This window comes from Protomyctophum bolini (genome assembly GCF_963924005.1).
Source record: "Protomyctophum bolini genome assembly, chromosome: 13".
Lineage (NCBI taxonomy): Eukaryota > Metazoa > Chordata > Actinopteri > Myctophiformes > Myctophidae > Protomyctophum > Protomyctophum bolini.
In genome coordinates this window covers 35,244,527-35,272,029 of record NC_137874.1, presented here as the reverse complement: position 1 = coordinate 35,272,029, position 27,503 = coordinate 35,244,527, and the positions used below count along the sequence as shown (strand labels likewise).

The window sequence follows — 27,503 nt, the reverse complement described above, 5'->3', positions numbered from 1 at the left end:
CGAGATATGTTGTGAGCTTGTAAATATGCTATCTTTGTTTGTTTATGAAGAAATGCTCAGAGTAGGGATGTTAGGGTTCATGTGGTTAATTCACAGACAAGAAACACTTCTTGATGAACTCTAAAAGCCCCTAATTGTCGTAAAAATTACAGAGATCTATAAACCATATATTTAATTCATTGGGAATACAATTGAATGATAAGTCATGGTGCAGTATGCAGTATGTCCTGCATTTTAAACGATCATACAGATAAAGGATGTTGGGCACGTTTCTAATGGGTGGTGTCTTTACGTGTGTGTGTGTGTGTGTGTGTGTGTGTGTGTGTGTGTGTGTGTGTGTGTGTGTGTGTGTGTGTGTGTGTGTGCGTGTGCGTGTGCGCGTGCGCGTGCGTGCGTGCGTAGGAGCCGGAGGTGGGGTTGGTCAGCAGTGGAGACACGTTGGTCCTGACCAAAGTGACGCGTGGCGACACTGGAGTCTATCAGTGTCGCTCTCAGGATGAATACGACACAGTCATTGGAGATGTGCAACTCACCGTGCACTGTAAGGAAAACACACGCGTCAGGATTCTCATTTTGTGCATTTTATTGGTTATACTGCACATGTATGACTGTAGAATGCCCCTAATGCAGCTCAAGATTAAAGGTGTCCTGCATTGTTACAAGTTATTACTAGTTGGTCATTACCTATGTAATAACAGTTTATAATAAAAAAATAAATACGGTAATTTACTAGTTTTCTACATTTATCAAATAAAGGCAATTACTAACTTGAACAAATGATGGATGCCTCCACACTCATAGAATGGACTCAATGGAGTTTCTTATTTTTCCTTTAATTTGCATAGTTTGTAAACAATAATTGTACATTTTTGAGAATTTTGTGTGATCATGTTATCTTTTTCCTTGTCCAGACCTGGACCCGGCTGTGATGATGCCCAAAGAATCTGAGATCGTGTTAAAAGGAGATAGTCTGGCTGCGTCTTGCCACGCCCTCTCCTCTCTAGACACCTCCACTGTCTGGTTCAAGGTACAGTACTCTTCACCGGAGTTTCACCCAATTCCACACATTCTTTTACACCAACGATTTTCATTCAAGGACCTGTGCATAACTCTGAGAGTGTACAAATGGAATGGCCCAATATTTGGTTCCATTTGTACACTCTCAGAGTTACAGACTTTTCAAAACCCCTCAAGGAACCTAGAGGGTCCCTCTGGACCCCACTTTGAGAATGATTGTGTCATTGACAGACACTGTCGATGACGAGTGTGCAACACAGGTGTTTTTCATTTGATAACACACCTCCATGGTGGAAAGTAATTCTTCATTGTGGTGAAAGCAAGGGGAGTAACAGTGACATCACCTTTTAGGTAGTTAATGTTACTTTAGTCTACAGTATGTGACTCAGAGCATTTTTATAGCGTGACCGTGGGCCATGTCATCTAGAACAGTACAGTATGTCCCATCAAAAGTATACCAATCACTGCTCATGCTGTTACATGCCATGAATGCCTGGAGAAGTCACAATCACAAAGAGCATGAAAGCCGGTTTGTAGTTGAAAATCTATACATATAAAAAATAGAAAATAAACATTTTTTATGATTCTTAGTTAATTCTTAACCCTAATTGTTCCTGTGAAACACTGTCGTGGTTACTGGTGAAACATTTCATGCTTACAATACATAATGGTCAAATAAGGTGTCGAACACAAGCATCCAGCCTGCATAGTTGTGGCTTCACCACTGAACATCATATTATCATATCATATATCGTGTTCAAAATGCCACGGTCCACATCCGCAAATAGCTACAGATTATACAGGGAAAGATGTATAGATATTAGTTACAGATAACAATTGTTGCGTCTTGTAGCTATCAGTGCCACACATTAATAATAATAACTTTATTTGTATAGCACTTTTCAAAAAACGGTTTACAAAGTGCTTCACATATAAACAGGCAATTCAAATCAACAATAGAAATGAACAAAATACAAAAATAATGAAAGACAAGATAAAAAGAGAAAGCATAAACTGGATGTTCATTCAAACTCATTAAAAGCCTTTATATAATAGTGGGTTTTTAAGAGTTTTTTAAAAGTGGACACTGAAGTGGTCTGTCTGAGTTCCAGTGGTAGTTGGTTCCACAGCAGTGGAGCCCTAGCAGCAAAGGCTCTGCCACCTTGCGTCACCAGGTTTGTGTTGGGGGGGAAGAGTAAAACTTTGTCTGCTGATCTAAGGTTACGGGAAGGTATGTGCGGGGACAAGAGGTCAGAAATATATCCAGGTGCCAGTCCGTTTAGTGATTTAAAAACAAACAAGTTAACTTTAAAATCATTGTGCTGCCAGCTCAGGTCAGCAGTGAAAACAGTCTCATCAGAGTAACAAATCACCAGATAGAAAGGCGGTCGGCAGCTCATTGTTTCAACAGTCAACACTTGACTCAAGATGGCACATCTAGCTCATAAAGATAACAAACTTAGCATATTGTTGCTGTCGGAAAGTAACCTTTTATCTCTATTTTCAACGTTGTTTTATTTTATTTCGTTTTTTGGGGGGCGATTAATAATGATCTACTAATAGTGTTGTGATACCGTTTGGAAAATCTATAATTGTGGGCTTGTAATGTAGCTGAAAGTGAAAGTGGTTAAGTCTGTTGGTTTCATAAATATTTAACCAATGAAAAGTATTAAAAAGACCTTGTTCCATTGGAACACAGGTTCTTTGTTCCATCTCTTGAAAAGTAACGGGTTTTTTTAACGGATATGGTGGCTACAGCCACCATATCTTTGCTGTCAGCAGAAACCTCTTATCTCCATATTTTTTTTGTAAATTAATGCCCTACGTGATTGTAATGCAGCATCATACAAAAGTAGCACATCTGCAAGCCCCAAAGATCTGTTTTGAGTTTGTAGTTCTGCTACTTTTGATATTTTTTTTATTTGAATCCTGAAAAGTAACAGTTTTATGAGGTTTCCGGCAGACCGCCACCGTATCCTACTGCCAAGGGTTTTGTATAACTGATGTCACCCTTGAAATCTATGTGCAAATTTTCTATCTGTTTGAACAATAATGAAGGGAGTGCTGGACTGGACTCAACCCACTCCCTGATAACAGCAAATAGAGATTGTAGTTTCAACAGTGCAGCTGACGTGCCATTCCTTTTCACTCCCATCCAACACTGGTTCAGTGGTCACACTCATTATTGCTTCCCCTGTTCCTGGATACTCTTTGTGTATAGTATAGTCTTTGTGTATCTACATTTGTGTAATAGTATGTCTTTTAGAGCCCGACAGATACCAAATATCTGTGTCAGTTGCGAATCACGATTTTGGAGAGTCCTAGACAACCAATTATCAATGTTTTGACTGATAAAAAATGTAACTTGAATTACATATAAAATATAAAATACACACATAAACGGTACTATATTTACCCACTTAAGACCTATTCCAAAAATGACAATAATGCCGATCTACAAGCTTACAATGAGATATGATGCGAGAGTGCGGACTAGCCCTTCACACCCCCTGTTTAGCGTCAGGGTCTTGAGCTCTACAGTGTTGTTAGCTCAGCTGGAGTTACAATCTGACTGTTAACACCCTGAGTGGCATAAACGGAATTCTCCGTCCTATCAAATAGTAACGCTCGACACTCAGGACGGAGATTAATAAAATAACTTTATTGATATCAAAACCGAGCACACCGCTCCACAGGCTGGGAGCGCCTGTTGGGCAACATTCGATGTAATTTCCGGTTGGGATGTCATCCAAAATGTTCCCCCCCATTTTAGTGGATGAGACCGAAAATCTTAATACGTGAATAACTCTTGATCTAAATCAATCCGTCCGATTGTGACGGCCCATCGCGGACCCGTCGATAGTCGCTTTAGAATGAATCATACCTCCCGTTCTTGTCAATCGCCTCTGGGGTATTTTGGCTACATCTAGCTACTTCAGCTATCCAAGATGGCGCCTGGTGCTCTTGAAATGTGCTCCGTTGCTGCATTTTTATTATGTAAAAACTGGGACTGATGTCTTCAAAAAAGTAAAACAATCACACGTGTGAAGTGAGGGGCCCCTCTTATCAGTATACATCATACATCAGCCTATCAAATCATCACATTCCGTGCCACAAACACACACACACACACACACACACACACACACACACACACACACACACACACACACACACATTTGAAATGTTTATTTATGTCCACATAATGAGTACAGGAATACCTTGTACAAAGGACATAAACACTGCCAGTGCAGTTTGACAGTGGGAGAGCAGCCAGTTACAACGTGCATGGACGGCAAAGCATCGTTACATACAGTACAGCTGACATGTCGGACACAGGGCAGCAGACATAAATCATGGATAAAGGAAACAACGCCTCCTCCAAATTGAGCGGCTTCCTATAATGGCTGAAACTGAGCAATACCTCGCTAACTGCTTGGCTCTCCTTTTGGAAAGGCCGGCCATTTGTAAGCCCCTCGCAACCAACTTATGCACATGCCCTAGGCTGCCAAAGATAAAAAACGAAAAGTTTACATCTGTAGCCTAGCTGTGAGATGGTCTGCATTAGCTGCTGGCACTTTGGTTAGAAAGGCTTCTTCCAGGCTATAGTGAAATACACACACACACACACACACACACACACACACACACACACAAAGAGCTGTGCATAGTGTGTTAGGCTGGCTCTAGTGTGGTTGTGTAACTTTGCTCATGTGTACATAATATTTATGTGTTTGTGTGTAGGATGGGACGCTGGTAGGACAAGGCCTCACGCTGTCCCTGCAGGACGCCACGTATGACACGTCAGGAGAATATGTGTGTAAGGTGACCGTTCCTGCCCTGCCAGACCTGCACACCACTGGATCCGTCCACATCATCGTCCAAGGTCAGTCATCACTGATGTCCGCAATACATGCATTATATGCACAGACGGAACAATCCTGAGGGTGTAAAAACTCTTGAGAGTTTAAAAATGCCATTTTGGATGAACTTGAAATTATAGAGTTTGAGAACCACTCCGCACATAATGGAACAGAGTCTTAATTAACAGAATAACGAGGGAACGATGCAAGTTGGGAATGCTTACTCCTCCCCGTTATGCTATAGCCATTGTATCTGCTGTACCCATTTTCAGAGTACCCGTTGCTCATCTTTAAGCCTGTGTCCCGTCTATAGTATACCCATATGTGAAGACGTCTGTATCGGTCTGTCCATGTCCATTCTATGCCCATATATGGGCATTGGATCTGTGGTTCTGGAAAACTGGATTTCCATATATACCTATACTGTATTTCCATGTTGGTGTGTGGCTCTGTGGCGCAATGGATAGCGCATTGGACTTCTAGGCATGTTTGTAAAGACATTCAAAGGTTGTGGGTTCGAGTCCCACCAGAGTCGTGTGCACCTGTCAGCCTACATTCGTATGTAGGCTGATATTTTTTTCTAAATATGTCTTAATAACAAACTTAAACCTGTTTTCATACCAAATCACGTTTTTATTTATTTATTCTTTTTTTGCACAATAGGCTAGCGCGCCCGTTTGTTAATCAAACTCTCCAAACTTGGTTAGAGCCCGCCCAGGGATGAGACTTTGAATGTTTTCAAATTAATGAATGAAGTAATAGTGGCAGGCCAGGAGCTACTACACTGAGAACTTGGGGTCATCCCTATGTTCCTTAGATTCTATGTTCTCCGGAATACTTGTGCTCTTTCTGTGTAATTTCGGACATACAGAGTGAGGCAATGTTAAATTATTCAATACTGGTATGTTTTTTTTACACTTCAAATGCAATCAAATTACCTTTACTCTTTCAATATTTTTATTGGTGTTTTCACAAAATTATGAACATGCATTACATTACAAAGATACATACAAAAAGGAATACAAAAAACACAAGACAGAATCAACAACATGCCAGCAAACAGTAATACAGAAAAAGTAGCAGTCACATATACTCCCATCATTAAATTATTATATTATACAGTTGTCACACCCATATATATTACTCTTTTCCATTCTTCTTTTAAAAACCTTGCAAAAATAAGTTTTTCATACCATAATTTTATGTCAGGGGGATCCTCATCTAACCATTTTTGTAAGATTGTAAGCTGTGCGGCATATACACGTAGGGTTATTCGATATATGTTTCTATACCTTAATTCATAATCAGAATCTAAGCCTTAATCTATTTAATCTAAATGACCTTTAAACAGCTGGCGCCTGTCTAGTAAACAGGAGATCCTGGGTTCGAATCCCAGCAGTGCCTTTTTGTGTTACAGTATTATCAAGAATCATCGTCATCATACTATAAGCCACCAGCCTCAAAAGAAATGTCTGTCCACAAATCCCTGTTCGGAGGCTTAACTTGTTGGGCGATAGACCAAATGGTCTATCGGGGTGTGAGCTTCAGATGACCCCTTGATTGAACGTGCCAAACAATATTCAAAGGTTATGGTTTCCAGTCCCACCAAAGTCGCTAGCACATGTATGTGCTGTGTGTTTTACAAATACTTTCTAATAACAAACCTAATTATACCTTTGTTCAGACTGGACTGTACCCCAAACAGGGTGCATACTTAGTTTAGACTAGTCATTGGTTAGACATAAGGTTGGTGAGGGGTGTGTTAAAACGACCGGATTAAGGTTGGTGAGGGGTGCGTTAAGGGTTGGGAGAGGGTTAGGTTTAGGTGTGCTGCCCCGTGGGAGGCTAGGGTGAGGGTTTGAGATAGGTTGTACGTGTAGGACAGTCTCTGTGGCGCAATAGGCTAGAGCGCTTGGCTGTTAACTGAGAGGATGGTGGTTTGAGCCCACCCAGGGACGCGGTAGTAGCAGACCAGGAGGATTCACTAACACAACAGAGCTACTACGCTGAAAGAACTACACTCACAAAACATGCGTTTAGAATTTAGTTTAGGTTTATGTCAGTGCAGACTGTGGGTCTGCCATTTGTCCTTGCCCAAGCATTCTGCCTGACACAATACTGGTTGTTTTTTGTCTGTGCAAAGCATTGAGATGAGTTTACATTTAAATAGCTCCATCCTACTCGGGAACAATGTAAGTTGGGGAATGCATGCTAGAGTTCTCAAGCTCTGCCCGAACCTGACCAGGCTGACTGACCCGACATGTTAGGGCCGGGCCTAAAATGTATGCTAATCAGTAGGGCCGGGCCGGGCCGGGCCTTGGGCTCCATGAAAGAAAAATACATATATTGAATTTGTTTATAATAATAAAAATAAAAGTTCTGTTCTGTCTGTTTGTGTATTTATCTATTATGAAGATGGAGCTGACTGGCGTTTCACTTTCACTCTGTGTAGAGTTCTCAAATTCTGCACAAACCCGACCAGGCCCGACCCGACATTTTATGGGCATATAGGTCAGATTGATGGTTCTGGACCAACCGCCAATCCGACCGATTTAACATGGGCACTGCACTCACTCCCTTGTCCTCACTGAAGCACGCACCAATTTTGAAGCTGCTTATTTATAGTAGGATGTGAGATTGAGTGTTATATGCAATTCATACACATGTGCACAATTGTGCTGCTTTCCTTTATTGTTTAAAACTAGTGCAATGACCGTTATCATGTATGACGCCAATTCTAGATGTTTGTACTGTGGTGTTAGAGCAATCTCCATAATAGTCCATATTTGGCAAACAAGACACACAGAGATCCCTGGAACCTCTTGATAGAGAAGATAGATTAATAATGAATAAAGAGGTTACTGAAAGAGTTGTACTTGCTGAGAAAAATGTGCTTGGTTTTAAATTAAAACATCTGTAAAAATCAAGAGTAATCACAAAACTGTACCACAAAGTATCACCACAAATGCAAACAAGCACTCTCACTCTGCGTTGATCTACAACGTAGCTTAACCCATTCTGACCTGAGATCAGATTCATACGAGGTTTCCACCGGACACACACTGGTCTGATTAACCCATTCTGACCTGAGATCAGATTCTAAAAAAATGTCAGTCGTTCTTCGATTTTTCAAAAATAGCAGACCTACAAGCTCGTATCGCGCCACTCGGTGGCGCGATATGAGCTTGTAGATCTGCTATTTTTCAATAGGTAAAGCATAACATGATGCTAACACCAAAATGGGTGCCCGGTCAGAATGGGTTAACAAGTATAAAATATAGGGCTTGGTTTTCCCTCAAAAGAATTAGCGGCGGGGTGAAAGTAGAATATTTTCCTCTGTCATGTAGTGGAGTAGGAATGAAAATAGTTGACGAACACTGGATAGCATGCTGTGTGTTGTTGTGTTGGCTACTTGGTTGTGATGTGTTGGCTCATCCATCACGATGTAACTTTTTATGTAGACATAGCACATTATATAGATATTCCACTGTTAGGTTCTTATGTATGATTCTTGATGACAATTGTTATGTATTTGATGTATTACCATGTTTTTGTTCTTGCATACTGTCAATTGCTCTGCATTAACAGCGTCTGCTAAATGCCTAAGTTGTACATTTGTTGTAAATTGTTGTCCAGGTGCACCCCAGCTCAATGACGAGGACAAGGATGTGGCACTGGAGGAGGCAGAGGGCCGCCTGGTCAACCTGAGCTGTGAGGCCCACGGACACCCACTGCCCACCATCTCCTGGAACATCGTTGGCAGCCAGGTACACACACACACACACACACACACACACACACACACACACACACACACACACACATACATGCACGCACGCACGCACACACACACACACACACACACACACACACACACACACACACACGCTTGGGAATGGGAAGGCTCCCAGTTGGATTGCCGACTCCTGGCTCAGTGTCAAAGTGAACACTGAACCCAGTTTGAGAATGTGTGTGAAAGCACATGTATCATTACCCCCCCCACACACACACACACACACACACACACACACACAGTGCACAACATCTGCTTCTATGACATAGAGGTAAAACACAGCACCACAGAGACCCATGTTGAATTCCCAGCAGCCATGCAACCTGTTTGGCAGTGTCTGCAGAATGGGACACTGGCGAGGGGGGATCATGTCCTTGTCACAGCACTGGTGTCCCCTGCTGGCTGGTCAGGGCTACAGCAGGGAGGGGATTTAGGGGACATGGCACCAAGGGCCCTATTTTCGTCACTTATCCCTAAACTTCTTTGCCTTTTTTATTATTTAAAAAAAGATTTTTGAATAGCTCAAATAGACGATCCACAAGCAAAATAGTAGAATATGGCAAAAAAGTTTGACTCAAGTAGCCTACACATGAGGAATTGACAAGGACTGAGTTAGGCAGTTTTAATTCATCACTATACCCTCAGCATCATGGGACTATCGGGAGATATACCTGTACTTGCGAATTACGAGTCATTATTGCAATGGTTGCCATAGATCAGTGATTCTCTCTTTTTATTTCAAGGACCTCCAGTTTGATATGAATTAGGTCATGGACAACCAATTTGATACGATTTATTTTATCTACACTGTGAAATCTTTAGTGTTCATTTAACTCAAAGTGCGTACAAATACAGGTCAATTTCTTTCCATGTGTACACTTTCTTGAGTTACAGACCTTTAAGGGTCAATTTGGTTCCTAACCATCCATCAATATTAGCTACTGTAGGAATCGCCTGGAAAGCCATCAATGGCCCCTGAGGGTCCACCAACCCCACCTTGACAACCAGTGTCATAACCAATGGTGACCCTCATGGATTCATTACTTCCTCTTCCACGCTCAAGCCAGATCGTGGCTATGAGCGGAAATGTCTACTCTATGCATTTATGTTCACGATTAACTCATTCCACGCCGACACAGACATCTGGTGGCTGAATCGATACTCGTAGATTGCCACGGCTGCTGCCGCTCACTTGAATCTTAACCATCTTATTTTGAAAGCCGTTTCTCTCTGAATCAGAGAAGTGGAAAATTGCTATGTAACAGCCAGGTCCCACCAATGTTATTTAATTCACCCAAAACATACATTTTATAGCCGATGATCATATCGTTTGTAGAAATGAGCCGCAAATCAAGATTGTTTTGATCCAAAACGCAACCTGGAAGAAGATTCTAAAACCGTTTTTTTCCTGTTTCTTTTTTTTTCTTCATCACAGCAGAAAGTGTTGTATAGCGTAATCAGTTTATATTTAAAAAGACATTCTCGCCACCGAGAGCCCAAGTAGGTAAAGACGTCAAAACTATCGTACCATTTTTTATCATATGTTTTAAGTTAAAACAACAATGAAGCTGCTACGGTGCACGGTTGTCTGAAAATACAACACCCCCCGGCCTATCAGAGTAATGTATTCTCCATGGGCTGTGGTATATTATATATACCCTCTTGTTGTTTACACCTCACCCACGTCTCGTATCATACAAATACAGACTCTAATAGTTTCCCCGGGTTGCACAGGTGTGTGTGTAAAGATAGTGCGACCCCTGTGCAGCCCTGGTGTTCCTATTGATTCAGCGCTGGCTGCCAACCTCATCCCTGGGTAATATTGCCAAGCTCCAATGCCTCAGAAAGTGTGAGTCAAAATGCAATGTGGTGAAGGAGGAGGTAATCCAGGTGAAAACATAGCTTTTAAAACAAAACACAGAGCAGGTGCGCTTTCCTTTTCCTTCCCGTTTGCTTCTTTGGCTGGTGGATGCTCAGCTACACTCAATACTGAGTATAAAGAACCACCAAGAGAGACTGGAAATGGCTACCAGAGAGAGTACTACTTGGCTGTGTAGAGCCTTCATCAGAGCATAATAAAAACTAGAGACAACAATACATTACACTTCAATATTATTATGCGAAGAACATATATTTTTGATCATACAATGAACAAACGTTCATTGTATGATCATATGTATGGTATGTGACCCATACATAGGTTAGGGGCAGCTTGGTGTACAAGTACGCCCCCTTGACATGACACTAGTATGATGTAAAGCGGTGCCCATGGGGCAACTGGCATACTACAATGCAAGTTGAAAATGCATGCCCCACCCAGATACGAGTAAGACGCGCAAACGCGGGAAGCGAACGCAGCTGAGACCCTGCAGATCATGTCTTTCTGTCTGTCTGTCTGTCTGTGTGTCTGTCCCGCTGTTACTGTATATGTGGACCTGGCCCCTTTCCTTTTGTGCCCATATATGGAGCTGAGTGGACCTGGCCCCTTTTGTGCCCATATATGGAGCTGAGTGATTGCTGATGCAACACACTCCATATTTGGATAGCGGGACAGACACACAGACAGACAGACAGACAGACATGATCTGCTAGGTCTTATAGTAAGTGCTCACTGCGTTCGCAATTATGTCTGTGTCCCTTTTATGCCCATATATGGAGTTCTTTGTCAGGCATGCCCAAATATGGAGTCTATGCAGACGTCAGAATGATGCCAGAACAGGCAAACTCCATATATGGACACTGGGCAGGGGCCCTGTCCAGAGCCCGGGCAGAGGCCTTTTGGGGCGGTTCCCTGTGGGGGTGTGGAACACGTGTGTTGAATTTGAAGTCGGTGGGGTGAACGGTTCTCGAGTTACATGGATTACAACAGCACACACACACACACACACACACACACACACACACAGACAAACAGAGACTTGGTGCATTTATAGTTAGAAGATTTCGTCCAAAAGGTCAAATAATGGACTCTAATAAAAACATGGTAGTACTCCTGTTTTTATGTTACATGTATAGCATATTTTCATTGCTTTAGAATCTCTGTACGGGCTGGGAATCAATTTAAAGGGGGGAAACCCAAGACAGTTTTTCGTTGGTTCCGGTTAAAAACTATTGAAGGGTAAAACATTTATAATACGCATACAGCTGCAGCTAATCAAAATGGTTAATGGGTGTAGATGAATGTGTGCCAATTGGTCGAACACTGGCAATATTGTTGACTTGTGTCTAGGGTTTACACACACATGGTGTCTGCACACTAAATCACTAAATCAAACACATCGATTATACATTGTATGCGCTGCAGCTGCGTTGCTTACTTGGCTGCCATATTTTGTTTTGTTTACCTTTCAATAGTTTTTAACCTGTACAGGAAAACAACTTAGAAAAACCCTTAGAGTTTCATGCTCCTTTAAACATATCATTCCAACCTGGGCTGCGGTAGACCTGGACGCCTCCGGGACCATTCATTCGCAGACATTTCGTCAATCTTAGGGGGCCTGTTACTGTATGTCCCAAGGCAAGAGATAACTATAGCAAGGCATGACACACACAGCTTCACACAGACATGCAGGCATCCAGCCTTGGGTTAACTGCTGGAATATGCGTGGGTGGGTGGAGACAAATAATTAGATTTTGTGTGTGCGTGCACTCACGCGCGTATGTGAGTGTGTGTTTGTAATCCTGTACTTGAGAGGACCAAATGTCCCCCCCCAAGTATGGCAGAATTTGAGAAATAGACATTGTGAAGACAATTTCCCTGATCCTCCAAGAGAAATGGTTATTTTATGCTTTAAAAATATGTTTTGTTTTAGACGTACAGTACAATTAGATGTACAATTAGAAAAGGTTCAGGGTGGGGTTAGAATTAGGCATTTAGAGGGTAGGTTTAGCGGTTATAGATATGCCTGATTATTGCCTGTATTCTTAGTTGAATGCAGGCAGGGGCGTCGCACAATGCGTCGCAGGTAAAAACTGCATTTATAAAATTGCCATCCTAAAAGGTCCTCACAAGTATTAATATTATATTAATACCAACAATGTACAGTATGTTTATGTGCATGCATATGTGTTTTTGGATACCCACAGAGCTGGCATGAGGTGGTGAACAGGGCCAATGAGAACACAGCTCACAGCGTGGTGTCAGTCAAAGTGACTTCAGACGTCAGCGCGCTGTGCAACGCCTCCAACGACATGGGAACGGAGATCAAGGCCTTTAGCATCAAAGCCAGTAAGTGTCTTTCTCTCCCTCCTCCCTCCTCCCTTGTAGATAACAGCTCGTCTCGGAAGGGATTACAAGCAAGACCAAGGCAGCCGCCAGGACAAATAACTTTGACAAAAAATATTACTTTTTAAGCAGTTTGTTTGCTTTATTTTGGATAGATAGGAGAGGTGGCAGTAATGCCAGGGGTAAAGAGACATGCGACACAGGTCTCCGGCTGGGAACGCACCGGGAGGTAGCAATCATGTGGTTGAGGTTGACACACTGTCCAGTCAGCCACTGTCGCCCCCTCCAGGCTAAAGGAGGAGCAACAAGGAGATAGAGAGGAGACGCAGACAAGCCACACAGAACCATATCTCGCTGTGGAGTGGAAACCTTGTATGTCCAAAACCGTCACTTTTCAAGAAATGTAAAAAAAAATTGTTCCAATTGATGTAGTTATTCTTCACTCATCAAGCTCTTAAAATATTTTTAAAACCCCAGAGACAGACTAAAAGACTTTCAACCTGCTGTTCCTGTTTTGGGCATGTCATTATACAGTATATTACAAAAATATATTAGTACTATTTTACAAAGAACATTAAAAAGTAATTGAATTTATTGTGAGCTTGTACTCTATTTACTATGACACTGTCATATGAGATCACGTATGAAATAACGCATTCATATATATATATATATATACACACACACACACAATACACATATAAAAAGATGAATTATGGAGATACAAGGTTTCTGCCCGACTGCGACGATATCAGCTTGTCGCTATTCTTTAAAGAGAGGTCTACTAACCAAAAGGCACGTATCAGGCCATTTCCTCACTTCCACTATACCCTGTGCAGTCGCTTCAATAATTCCCATTGGAAAACAAATTCGACGAAGCCTAGATAGAAAGTATATAAAGGAAAATATATATAGAAAATATAAAGATTTTTTTTAGAAAAAAAATAACAGTTGTGCAAACTCACAGCATATGGTGTTGTGAGCCTGTATGGAGCGGCCGGGTTTGTAGAGATTTGGTGGTAGAAAATGAGGAGACCAGGTAGATCCATGGTGGACCCTGCAGTAATACACGAGAGGACCAGGTAGATCCATGGGGGACCCTGCAGTAATACATGAATGAGGGGACCAGGTAGATCCATGGGGGACCCTGCAGTAATACATGAGGGGACCAGGTAGATCCATGGGGGACCCTGCAGTAATACATGAGGGGACCAGGTAGATCCATGGGGGACCCTGCAGTAATACATGAGGGGACCAGGTAGATCCATGGGGGACCCTGCAGTAATACATGAGGGGACCAGGTAGATCCATGGGGGACCCTGCAGTAATACATGAGGGGACCAGGTAGATCCATGGGGGACCCTGCAGTAATACATGAGGGGACCAGGTAGATCCATGGGGGACCCTGCAGTAATACATGAGGGGAACAGGTAGATCCATGGGGGACCCTGCAGTAATACATGAGGGGAACAGGTAGATCCATGGGGGACCCTGCAGTAATACATGAGGGGACCAGGTAGATCCATGGGGGACCCTGCAGTAATACATGAGGGGACCAGGTAGATCCATGGGGGACCCTGCAGTAATACATGAGGGGAACAGGTAGATCCATGGGGGACCCTGCAGTAATACATGAGGGGAACAGGTAGATCCATGGGGGACCCTGCAGTAATACATGAGGGGACCAGGTAGATCCATGGGGGACCCTGCAGTAATACATGAATGAGGGGACCAGGTAGATCCATGGGGGACCCTGCAGTAATACATGAGGGGAACAGGTAGATCCATGGGGGACCCTGCAGTAATACATGAGGGGAACAGGTAGATCCATGGGGGACCCTGCAGTAATACATGAGGGGAACAGGTAGATCCATGGGGGACCCTGCAGTAATACACGAGAGGACCAGGTAGATCCATGCAGTCAGTTGGTTAAAACGTTGTATTATTTTATTATTTATTTTTTGGTGAATGCTGCATCGTAAATTGGTTGAATACCTTCCATTCTGAAGAGATGACAGAACTTTCCGAAATTGTGGAAGAGAGACTTTCTGCCAGCTTGTCGCTGGCAGAAAGTAACACTTGAACACATAATAATATGTGTTTGGAATGTATGGGAACACACCACCTACACATGCTGTATGCAGATAAACTACCCTCACTGCATTACAGAGAGCTTTTTATAGTGGCATGTGGGAATGTGTGTGCTAAAGAAGTGTGTGTGTGTGTGTGTGTGTGTGTGTGTGTGTGTGTGTGTGTGTCTGTGTGTCTGTGTGTGTGCCTGTGTGGGGGAGGTCTGGTCATGGAATATGGGAAACATTTGTCCATGTTTGTGGTAAACCTGATAGACATGGAAAGCGGTCCTCATCCTACGTGTTGTTGTGCTTGTTCACAGTTCCAATGGTCACCTCTGCAGCTCCCTACTCGCCTGGTAAGACCGTTGTCCTAGACTGCTGCTCTGTGCGTCCTTCGTCCTCTGTCTCTGCGCTACCAGCCATTTCCAATCCATTTCATTGCTTTTTTTCTGCTCTCGGCTTCTGGTCCCACTTTATATAATCTGCTACAATTTTCATTTTCTTTCTTTCATTTCTTTCTTTTTTTTTTATTTAGATTTTATTTAGCCACGTCAGTTAATTGAGAACCCGTTCTCATTTGCAATAACGACCTGGCCCACATGACATAGACACATGACAATAGAACATTGCAACATACTTTTTTTAAAGGGCTCCAATGCGCAGTACAAAACAAGATAAAATATACAAAAATATACAAAAGTCGTGGGACACAGAACACAGATTTGGCAATTGCAGACATTATTTAAGAGACATTGGATTTGATCAAATGAGGCAGGGATGGACACGAGATTGAGCAGTTGAAGTTTTATTTTTTTGTCGTTGGTTGACCAGAGAGTTGCTGTGATCATAGATATGTTGGCCTTAGACGATACCAGGTCTATTATGTTCCCTCATGGTGGACATTAACCACCAATGCGGGGGCGCCCGCTGGCCAAGTGGTCCAGGCTCATGCCACAGGGCTTTGGCCTGACCATGCATTGCGTGTTCGAGTCCTGTTCATTACATCCTTTGCTGCATGTCTCTCCCCTTCTCTCTCTCCCTCTTTCCTGTCCATCTTCACTTGATACTATCAATAAAGGCAGAAAAGCCAAAAACAAAACAAAAAAAAACACCAATGCGGTGTCTGCATAGTGGAAAATGGTAAGAATGGCAATAAACTGCAAAGTCACTACCATGTAAGATGGATTGCAATAGAATCAGAAATACCTTTATTGCCAGAAACAATTACTTGTACTAGGAACAAGTAATTGTTCCTAGTACAAACAGAACATTGTGCGCAATGATGAAACACGGGATGGACAGAGACAACTGTGAACATTGCACCGTGCTGTGCATCAGTGACAGTGAAAGCATGGAAGACACAGACACATAGCCTCAATATTTCATGATTTTCATCCAAGCAGCGCACACAAGCACTGGATTTATCTCTGTCTTAGATGGAGCTCGGGCTTCTGGGTAGCCTCTGGCTAGATTAAATATTCTGTGTGATCGGAAAAGGAAAGTTAGAATCAAAACAGCAGCACCAACTGAGCAAGACAACACTATGCATGATATCTAAAAGCTGCTGGCAGAGCGCCAAATGTTCTTCACTGATAAATATTATTTGTTTGCCTCAAGAAACGTCTGATAATGCCAACACCGAGCCAAAAGGGTTGAATCAGTACATTGAAAGTGGTTCGTTGTTTTGTTGACTCTGTGCTACCATCCCGTTAAAAACACACACACACACACACACACACACACACACACACACACATCCAGCAGACTGTTTGCCTTTTACTGTGGATTTTTCACATAACAGAGCAATTTGCACTGTCGAGTGGTTGCCTGTGAGTGGGGCACAGCAGTGAGACTGTATTACTCACGTTCCTTTACAAAGCAGTCCCCACGTACCATTAAAACCCTCACCAGTCTGTAGGGAATATGTTGGCTGCATAATTATGCACTTCATAATTGCTGTCGAATGTGAGACGTGAAACACAAAACAGTGTTGTTATTGTCAAAATGATGAGTATTTTTAACAGGAAAATTCTAGTGGGTTGTTTTCCCCCAAATGACTATGGCTGTGATCCAGAGTTGAGGGTTGAAAAAAGGGGTACTTCGTTGAAAAAAACTAAACTGATTTATGATAGGTTCATAAATATCCTCTACGCTTCTTAAAGTCTCCAGCATGGAGGAATACGACTGTAGAATTGCAATTTTGAGTTTTGTGAGTATGCACAGAACACTGATGGTGGCTTCTTAGGAAGTCAAATCAAAACAAAGAATGAATTACTTGACTTCAGAGGCAGCTTGGCTGTATGTGTGGGATGAGGTTTGGAGGCGTGCCATATGTTGGAGGAGCTGCTCGACATTTATAGAGGAATAAGTGAATAATCCCAGAAAAACTAAACCACTGGGCCTTTCTTTATGGAGAACATAAAGGCCTCACTGTACAGTAGCCATTGGATCTCATAGGCAGCAGGACTACACATCATCAGCACTAGCCACAAATATAACATAGTTTGGAAGAGGGACACAAAAACACAGAAAACATGAGTTGAGGTAAAGAATGGAAAATAGTAGTGAAAGTGCTGACTATAGAAGAAGACCATGATGATAAAAAAAAACAAGAAGCCTATATTTTTGGAGCATATGAGTGGTTGGTGGGGGGAGATTATACTTGGGGCAACAGATAAGGGACATCTAGTCCATATTTAAACAAATAATAATCTTATTATATTATTGTCTCCGTTTTTACTTATTATGTCTCCCTTTTCAATCTCCCTTTTGACTTGATACCTGTCCTTTAAACTTTCAGACAGGCCTATTAGTGCAGCCGGCAAAAACTAGAGTTCTCAACAGGCCCACCTGTCTATTCAAACTCTAGACGGGCCTGCCCCAAAGTTATTAGTGCTGCCGCGCCCGGCAGCCGGCGAAAACAGTTTTCAACAGGCCGGAAAATTAAGGCCCAGCCCTACCTGAGCCCTCATCAAACCCTGTACCCTCAAGAGAATGTCCCCTCTACCACCCTTAGATCTCCATATACTGTATGGAGCTGACCGGTTCTGACATTCCATATGTTGATCTGACCTCATCAAACCCTTTACACGCAATGTATATATATATATTCCCCTCCATATGGAAATTACTTAAAATTAGCGCTTTTAAAATGGTGACCCTACAGTTAGCAGAATTGAGATTGTGAGTGGAGGAAGCTGCTACATTTAGACTTAGACTTGGTTCAATATTGATCTAATTTATATACCGTAAATGATATATTTCTAGCATTCAAAACCAGATACCTAGAAATGTAATCAAATATATATATTGATTATATGATAGTATCCGTGCATTTTATTTATTGTAGTTTATAGGGAGTTTAGGTGGACTGCTCAACTGAATGATTATTGAATGTTGGGGCAGGGTAGATTTAGCTATTCAAACACCATTTTCCAATATTTCTAAAACATGTATTGTTTATGAGAATGGCAAATTATAACACAAGTATGGTTTGTTTGTTTTTTTGTCCCACCCACACTATCCATCATTTAAAATGATTGTTGCCCAGCCAGTCCAGTCCACCTTGGTCCTAATTATTATTTGTTTTGTCAAATCAAAATGTGAAGTTGGCTTGAAATCCTATTAAACTCCATGCACAGCTAAATCAGTAATGTTAAAATAACCCTGATAGTGTAGAAAGTGTGGGTCCATTCTTACACTCTCCGAGTTAAATTAAGACGGAGGATGTTGCTGTGTATAAACTTTTGGACATCGAACCTTTTTGGTTTCTGTTAACAATAGACCACAGATTATGTGAGTTAGACCGCAGTCTGAGTGTAGCCGTGGCTCTGTTTAGAGACACGTGATCTATCAACGGACAAACCACTCAAATTCCAAGATGAGACCGCTCCGCTTTGCTTCAGTGAACTATGCTGTATCACGGTCTTTATAGTGCTTTTAATGCTGTTCTAACAATGTGAACCCTATCACCCCTGTTATGAAGCAAACGTGTGGGGAGAATAGCAGACCAACAAGCTCACAAAAATAGCAGATGTAGCACACCCGCAATTCTCTGAGATTTCAAAGATTTGGTAGAGAGAAAAGAGCGGAGGGCCTAGTATAGAACTCTGGTCAATGATGTATATGGGTGTAAATGTTCAAAGCTGGATTGAGTCCATATACAGCATACATCAATCAACACAATATGGATCAAAGGATGCAGAAAGCGGGTGTGGGCAACATGTCAAGTCAAATTGACAATGATGTATTCTGTTTGTTGCTCAGCTCTAGTTTGTTATTTTGGGGGTGATTATGTGGGGTAGGATCGGCCAGTTACAGGAGAGCTTTGGTTTTCTATTTTAGTCTATGTACTATGCATGACTGTATTTGTTGTATTGCTCTGTTAATTGTACTCTTTGTATGATAAGGACCCCGACAAAAACGAGATGACACATCTCAACAGGTTTATCCTTTCAATAAAGGGACATTATTATTATTATTATTATTTTATATACATGAATCTCTTTAGTTTAGTTTATTAGTTTAGTTTATTTCGCACAATAAAAACAGTACAAAAAGGTAACAATCAATAAAAGAAGTGTGTGCAGGTGAGAAAAGAAACCCAGGGAGGGCTTATAAGTGGTTCTCACCAAAGTTAATATACAATTTAAACAAATAGTAATATACAAATATTAAGACAAAGTAATCAAACATAGGTATGGAAAATAACAAAAACAAAAACAAGAAATACATTATTTACACTTGTGAAGTGTGTGTGCCTGTGTGTGCGTGCGTGCGTGCGTGTATGCGCTACATTATGTTAAATTGGAGAGGGTAACTTCAAGAGGCTGGCCCTCAATCTATGTTTAAAGTTACAGAGTGAAGATGCGGAGTTGGCAATAAGTATGTGTGAATTCCAGAGTAAAGAACCTCTGACTTTTATGGAGAACTGGCTAAGAGTGGTACGGCTGAAGGGAGGATGAATATTGTCAGATTGTCTAGTATTATAATCATGAACCTGAGAGTTGGTCTTAAAATATTCTTTGAAAGTTGTAGGAAGCATATTTGGAAGGTAAGTGCATTTATATATGAAAGAACAGGATTGTACAATGTTAATGTCATAGATAGACAGTACATTTAGATTTTTAAACAAAGGAGCAGATGGAGCCAAATAGTGAGAAGAGGTAGCTATTCTTACAAATTTCTTTTGAATAATTAATAATTTTTGTAGATTGGATGGATATGTACTTGCCCAAACAGTATTGCAATAAATGAGATAAGGATAAATCAAACTGTAATAGAGGGTTAAAAGGCAAGCCTGATGAACCAGGCCCCTAATTCTTCTGATGATACCAAATGATCTTGAAACTTTGTTGGTTACTGTATGTATGTGTTCTTTCCAAGACAATTTTTCATCCACCAGGATTCCTAGGAACTTGGTGGATGAAACTTGACTCATTTCAATCCCACCAATAGAGATCTTAGCTCTATGATGACAGTATTTTTTGTTTTTGCTCACAAAAACTATAAAATTAGATTTATTTACATTTAGGGATAACTTATTTGCAAGAAACCATTCGGATAGCATAGCTATGCCAGAATTGGCCTCCTTTATGAGAGATTCAAAATTCTTGTGAGTTAAAATCAAATTAGTATCATCAGCAAACAGAATTGGGGTAAAAGATGAGGATACAGCAGCCAGGTCATTGATGTAAACAATAAATAATAAAGGTCCAAGAATAGACCCCTGAGGGACCCCACAAGACAACTTGACTTTGGATGAAGAACAACCATTGGCATATACATATTGTTCACGGTTGGAAACATAACTATTCAGCCATTGTAGTGTTCTATCATGAAATCCATATTTATGTAGTTTATCAAGTAATATAGTATAATCAACAGTATCAAAAGCCTTAGAAAGATCTAGGAATATGCCGAGAGCAAATTCATTGTTATTAATGGCTGAATAGATTTTGTCAACCAGCTGCAAAAGGGCCATATCGGTGGAATGACGTTTCCTAAAACCATACTGATGCTCATATAAGATATTGTGTTCATTTAAATGGTTAAACATTCTATTGTAGACCAGTTTCTCCAAAATTTTCGAAAAACATGGTAACACTGATATTGGTCGATAATTATTAAAAAGTCTTGGGTCTCCAGATTTATGTAAAGGAATAACTTTGGCTATTTTTAATTCATTTGGAACCTCCCCCGATTGCAGTGATAGGTTGAGAATGTGGGTAATTGGTTTACTAATAAAAGAAGATACTGGTTTAATCAATGATGCGCTTATATCATCATGACCAGCTGCTGATATCTTCAAGTTGGCAATTAATTCCAAAACTTCTGTTTCATTAGTGTCTTCAAATTTCAAGAGAGTAGGGAAGTTACCCTTAATGTAATCTAAATGATTACTATTGGGTTTTCCCATATCCTTGGACAGAGAAGAACCTACATTTGCAAAAAACATATTGAATTCATTTGCTATTACAACAGGATCATTTAGCATATTTTCACCATCCTTGAACTGAGATGGGAGGGGTACAGTAGACTTTTTTTTGTTGAGAAGTTCGTTAATAGTTCTCCAAGTGGACTTGATGTCTGATGATTCTCTGAATTTGTTAGAAAAATACTTTTTCTTGGATATCCTCAGTAGATGATTAAATTTATTTTTATATTTTTTATAAATTGCAGAGTTAAGTGGAGTGGGATTTGTAAGAAAAATTTTATATAGTTTATTTTTTAGAATAGAGGATTTTTGGAGACCTCTTGTAAACCATGGTTTCCAAAGACCTTCACCAGCTTTCTTCCTGGATTTAACCAAAGGAAAGCAGCGATGAAAGACAGAAGTCAACAAATTAATGAATGTTTGATAAGCAAGATGGACATCAGAGTACTGATAAACATCATCCCAGGAAATATTACGAATCAAACTCCCAAACCTCACCCTATTCCTAGTGTTAAAAACTCGAAATGTATCGCTGTTATTTTTTCTCTCATGTTCACTTTTAAATGGCAAGGACAGGAAGAAAACAGGGAAGTGGTCTGATATATCGGTCAACAGTATACCTGATTGAGCTACATTGTTCAAAGAATTTGTGAATATGTTATCGATAAGAGTAGCAGAAGAACTGGTCACTCTTGTTGGTCTGTAGATCACAGGATAAAAATAGTTAGAGTACATGGTATTTAGGAAATCAGCAGTTGATGCATTATCCTTTTTAAATAAGTCAATGTTATAATCTCCTAATAGGAAACATAACTTATTTTCTTTATTTATTAAGTCTAGTGTTAATGTCAGAATATCATTAAAGGTTTTTATATCGGTATCGGGGGGTCTATAGATGCACCCCACAATAACGTTCTTGCCATTAAAAGATGAACATGAAGGAATTTCAACAAAAACAGATTCAACATCGGATGAATGATGCTCAAAAGAAAGATCATCCCTAACATAAAACTGAAACCCGTTATGCACATACATTGACACACCACCTCCCACTCTCTCTGATCTAAAGGAGTGAACAGCATTATATGAAGACATATCATAAAGTGTTTTGGTTGATTCTGAAAGCCATGTTTCTGAAAGAGCAATGATTGAAAATTCATTATTCATTGAGGATAGATAACTTGAGAGATGATCATACTTATTGGGGCTATTTAGGCTCTGTACATTCAGGTGAAAAGTAGAAAACAGATGTGAGTGCAGGGAGTTGGTACTCTCATATAATTTGTTAAATGTTCCCACATTGAAATAATCGCTAGTGATTTCTTCGTTTGCATATTTGAGGCAATTAAGGTCAGGATCAATGCATGTGTTATATTTATTATTAGCATCCGTTTCAATAAGATTGAAAATCTTATTACAAAAGTTATTAAAAGGATCTACAGTATTGGGCTCACTTGATACAGTTACAGGTTCTGCAGAAGTTGGAAGTTCGAATTCGGAATTACTTAGACCAGAGGGGTCAGAAAGAGTGATATTAACCAAATGTGTATCAACCATAACAGTTAAAAGAAATAAAACTTTGGCAATAGATATATACCCAGGTTAGCCAGCCATTGGCTCAACTGGTCTCGTCTGCAACGTTTGTATTGATTGCAACGGGCCTAGGGGGGTGGGAAATCAGCTGATCATATTTGAGATATGCAAAGTTCCCTTTATTTCGTTCTTCACGAAGAAGGGGAAGTAATTCTTTCCGTTTTAGTCTGACTTTTTCAGAAAAATCCTCATTGATGAAGATCTTAGAACCTTTGAGTTTTTTGCCCCTTTTCATAATCGCCTCCTTGTCTTTATATCTGAGCAATTTGGCAATTATAGATCTGGGTCGACCCTCTGGCAGAAAGGTGCCAATTCTGTGTGCCCTCTCTATCTCAATCAGTTTGGAGTCCAAATCAAGTTTTTCATACATCATCTTTTTTATCTTAATCTCAGTCTCTTGCCATGTTTCAGATTTAGAGTCCTCAATACCATCGATCAGGATATTATTTCTCCTAGACTGATTTTCTAGATAGTCTTCTTTAGAGGAGATCTTGTCAAGAGCAGATTGCAGTTGGCCAAGCAACAAAGTGCTTGACTCAAGTGCTGCCTGGTTCAAAACATTTGCATTTTTAAAACTATCTGTCTCTGCTTGTGTGAACTCCAGGCTATGTTTAAGGTCACAGACTGTTTTCACCAGCTCATCAACTCTTTTTGTGGTAGAGTCCATGATGAGACTTAAGAAAGATTTAAAGTTCTTCTCTTGTAGATCCATCAGTTCTTTGAAAAATTGCTTTTGTTGATCTAACATATCATTAAGAACAGAGACAGTCACAAACTCTTCTTCCTGGACCGCATTCTTTTTGGGACCCATGGTAACTGATTGCAAAAGTCAAACCAAGGTGGACAAAAAAGTCAAAAAACCAAAATAACTCACCAAAACAGCTAACAAAAGGTCTCACAAAACCGAGATGATATGCAGAGTCAAAAAGATCCCTGGCAGGTGGAGCCAGGTGATGTGTGGCTGCTGGAGGCTTTGTGGAGCCCGATGTTGTCTGGCAGCTGGAGGCCTGTCCTGGGGTAGCTTGCCTGATAGAGGCCTGGTGTAGCCTTGCTGCTGGAGGCCTAGTGGAGCCTGATGTTGCCTGGCAGGTGGAGGCCTAGTGGAGCCTGAAGCACCTTGCCTGGCACCTATAGGCCTGCCCTGGGGTAGCCTTGCTTCTGTAGGCCTGGTGTAGCCTGGCTGTATCAGGCCTTGTGGGGACTGTTGTTGCCTGGCAGCTGGAGGGCTGCCCTGGGGTAGCCTGCCTGCTGGAGGCCTGAAAAAGCCTTTCTGCTGGAGGCCTAGTGGAGCCTGATGTTAGACCTGGCTGCTGACGTCCTGCCCTGTGGTAGCCTGGCTGTTGGAGGCCTTGTGGAGCCGGGTGTTGGCTGGCTGCAGGCTGTTTTGGTGCCTGGAAGTTTGAAGGCGAAGGCTGCCTAGGTGAAACCTGGTAGCAGTAGGCTAACAAAGAGCCTGGGCCTCACCCATGAGGTAGCTGGAGCAAGGGCTCAATCCAGATCCAGACATTAAAATTCCAGTTTAGATCAAAAAATATATAGTTAAAAAAGACCACCTACACAACACTGATAAAACTTGGATAAAAAATACAAAGTATTGATCGAATTTAGTGGATTATTGCCACAAACACTGCAGCTCTCATTATCTGCTGGTTCACAACGTGTCGCACTGCGATGCGTTGTGAACTTGTAGATCTGCTGTTTTCAGTGCGCAACACCTGCGCTCAACCAAAGTACAAATCAGGCTCGGGGTCATCCAGGTAAACAATGTCTCCACGTCGTGTGGATCTCTCTGAATGAGATCTCTGTCTGGGCGGCCAATGATACATAATATGTATCATTGGCTAACTTTTCTTTTCAAAATTTCAAAAACATGGGCTATAACCCATCGTTTTTGTCATTTCGTAATTTTTTTCAAATCCTCAAAAATGATGAAAAACGGCGCGCTATAGTATGCCATACGATATGGGCTATAGCCCATGGTCCAAAATGATGAGAAACGAGGCTAACTTTTTTTTTCAAAATTTCAAAAAACATGGGCTATAACCCATCGTTTTTGTAATTTCGTCATTTTTTTCAAATCCTCAAAAATGATGAAAAACGGCGCGCTATAGTATGCCGTACGATATGGGCTATAGCCCATGGTCCAAAATGATGAAAAACGAGGCTAACTTTTTTTTCAAAATTTCAAAAAACATGGGCTATAACCCATCGTTTTTGTCATTTCGTAATTTTTTTCAAATCCTCAAACATTATGAAAAACGGCGCGCTATAGTATGCCGTACGATATGGGCTATAGCCCATGGTCCAAAATGATGAGAAACGAGGCTAACTTTTTTTTTCAAAATTTCAAAAAACATGGGCTATAACCCATCGTTTTTGTCATTTCGTCATTTTTTTCAAATCCTCAAAAATTATGAAAAACGGCGCGCTATAGTATGCCGTACGATATGGGCTATAGCCCATGGTCCAAAATGATGAGAAACGAGGATAACTTTTTTTTCCAAAATTTCAAAAACATGGGATATAACCCATCGTTTTTGTCATTTCGTCATTTTTTTCAAATCCTCAAAAATGATGAAAAACGGCACGCTATAGTATGCCGTACGATATGGGCTATAGCCCATGGTCCAAAATGATGAGAAACGAGGCTAACTTTTTTTTCAAAATTTCAAAAAACATGGGCTATAACCCATCGTTTTTGTCATTTCGTCATTTTTTTCAAATCCTCAAAAATGATGAAAAACGGCGCGCTATAGTATGCCGTACGATATGGGCTACAGCCCATGGTCCAAAATGATGAGAAACGAGGCTAACTTTTTTTTTCAAAATTTCAAAAAACATGGGCTATAACCCATCGTTTTTGTCATTTCGTATTTTTTTTCAAATCCTCAAAAATGATGAAAAACGGCGCGCTATAGTATGCCGTACGATATGGGCTATAGCCCATGGTCCAAAATGATGAGAAACGAGGCTAACTTTTTTTTCCAAAATTTCAAAAAACATGGGCTATAACCCATCGTTTGTGTCATTTCGTATTTTTTTTTCAAATCCTCAAAAATGATGAAAAACGGCGCGCTATACATGCCGTACGATATGGGCTATAGCCCATGGTCCAAAATGATGAGAAACGAGGCTAACTTTTTTTTCCAAAATTTCAAAAAACATGGGCTATAACCCATCGTTTTTGTCATTTCGTCATTTTTTTTCAAATCCTCAAAAATGATGAAAAATGGCACGCTATAGTATGCCGTACGATATTATGCCATCATACGTATTTTTTTCTTTTTGTACTTTATCAGGTTTTCTTTTGAGTACACAAAATTAAAGCCTAAATCTAACTAAACTAAAATGACAAAATGTTTACACCTTTAAAGTTAAATAAAGACCAAAAAGTTAAAATAAATAAAAGGCCTGGACCGCTGTAGCCTGGCATGGCCAGACTAATATCACTGCGTAGATATTAGTCTGGAACTTCGGTGTGGAAGATTTATTTCCAAGGGGTGGTTACAAACGCGTATATCTATTCTACGTCCGAGCATAGACATGGTAACACCCCGTCTGCCTCTGATTGGCCTACCAACACTAATCCAATCCAATCCACTTTTTTTATATAGAACGTTTCAAAACTCAGAGTTTACAAAGTGCTGTACAGGAGAAAATAAAAACAAATGCACTACAGCTACCACACAGAAAAACAACAGCGAGAAAACAAAGTACAAACAGTGAAAACAAATGAGACACAATACAGAAAAACAACAGAAAAAGCATCACAGTGAGACAAACATATACAAGGACCGAAGGAACTCAAGCGGGGTTAAAAGCCACGGTATAGAGGTGGGTCTTTAGGCGAGATTTAAAAGTCTCGATGGAGGGGGCCGATTTGACGTGGGAGGGGAGTGCGTTCCAAAGTTTAGGGGCTACAACGGAAAACGCTCGGTCGCCTCTGGACTTCAAGCGGGTCTTCTTTGTGACCCTGAGGTTTAGCTGGCCCTCAGACCGCAGTGACCGTCTTGCCCCAATGGTCTCATCAGACTGTCCTCCGAGACGCGAGGTTACTCCGTGGTGGGAAATAAATAATACAAGTAGGCTACAAGAGAATGACAACTTGGCACACATGACAGTAACTTGTAACTTATATTTTTGTAGAAGAGGCAAACTAATATTGTTTATGCCGTTTGCTTTGATTGAATGATTGATTGAGCATGTATGATTTGATTTGGGTGTGTTCTAAATTAAAGTGTTGATTATCGTTTATAATAATAATAAATACATAATAAATGTAGTAAATTAATACTATTACAGTATACTAAAAACGATAAAGATCAAGGGAAAAGAGACCTTTTTGCAATACAATAATGTTTCAAGGTTACACTGTACAACATGTATTATATGTATTATATCGTATGTATTTATTTCCCACCACGGAGTAACCTCGCGGCAGACTAATAATCCACATCGGAGGAAGGTCTGGTAAGGCCGGCAGTGTCGGTAGGCCAATCAGAGG

At 40.8% G+C, this 27,503-nt stretch overlaps 1 protein-coding gene across 2 annotated transcripts in view; it reads left to right on the top strand.

Annotated features, from left to right (window-relative positions):
• The window catches only part of mcama (melanoma cell adhesion molecule a), an 84,950-nt gene that overhangs the window by 50,754 nt on the left and 6,693 nt on the right, over positions 1-27,503 (top strand). For both annotated transcript variants that reach the window (XM_080780112.1, XM_080780113.1), the window contains exons 8-13: positions 403-541; positions 912-1,027; positions 4,762-4,903; positions 8,517-8,647; positions 12,760-12,901; positions 15,291-15,326. In XM_080780112.1, the coding sequence (XP_080636238.1) occupies positions 403-541; positions 912-1,027; positions 4,762-4,903; positions 8,517-8,647; positions 12,760-12,901; positions 15,291-15,326 (706 nt within the window). The remainder of the gene's footprint in view (positions 1-402; positions 542-911; positions 1,028-4,761; positions 4,904-8,516; positions 8,648-12,759; positions 12,902-15,290; positions 15,327-27,503) is intronic.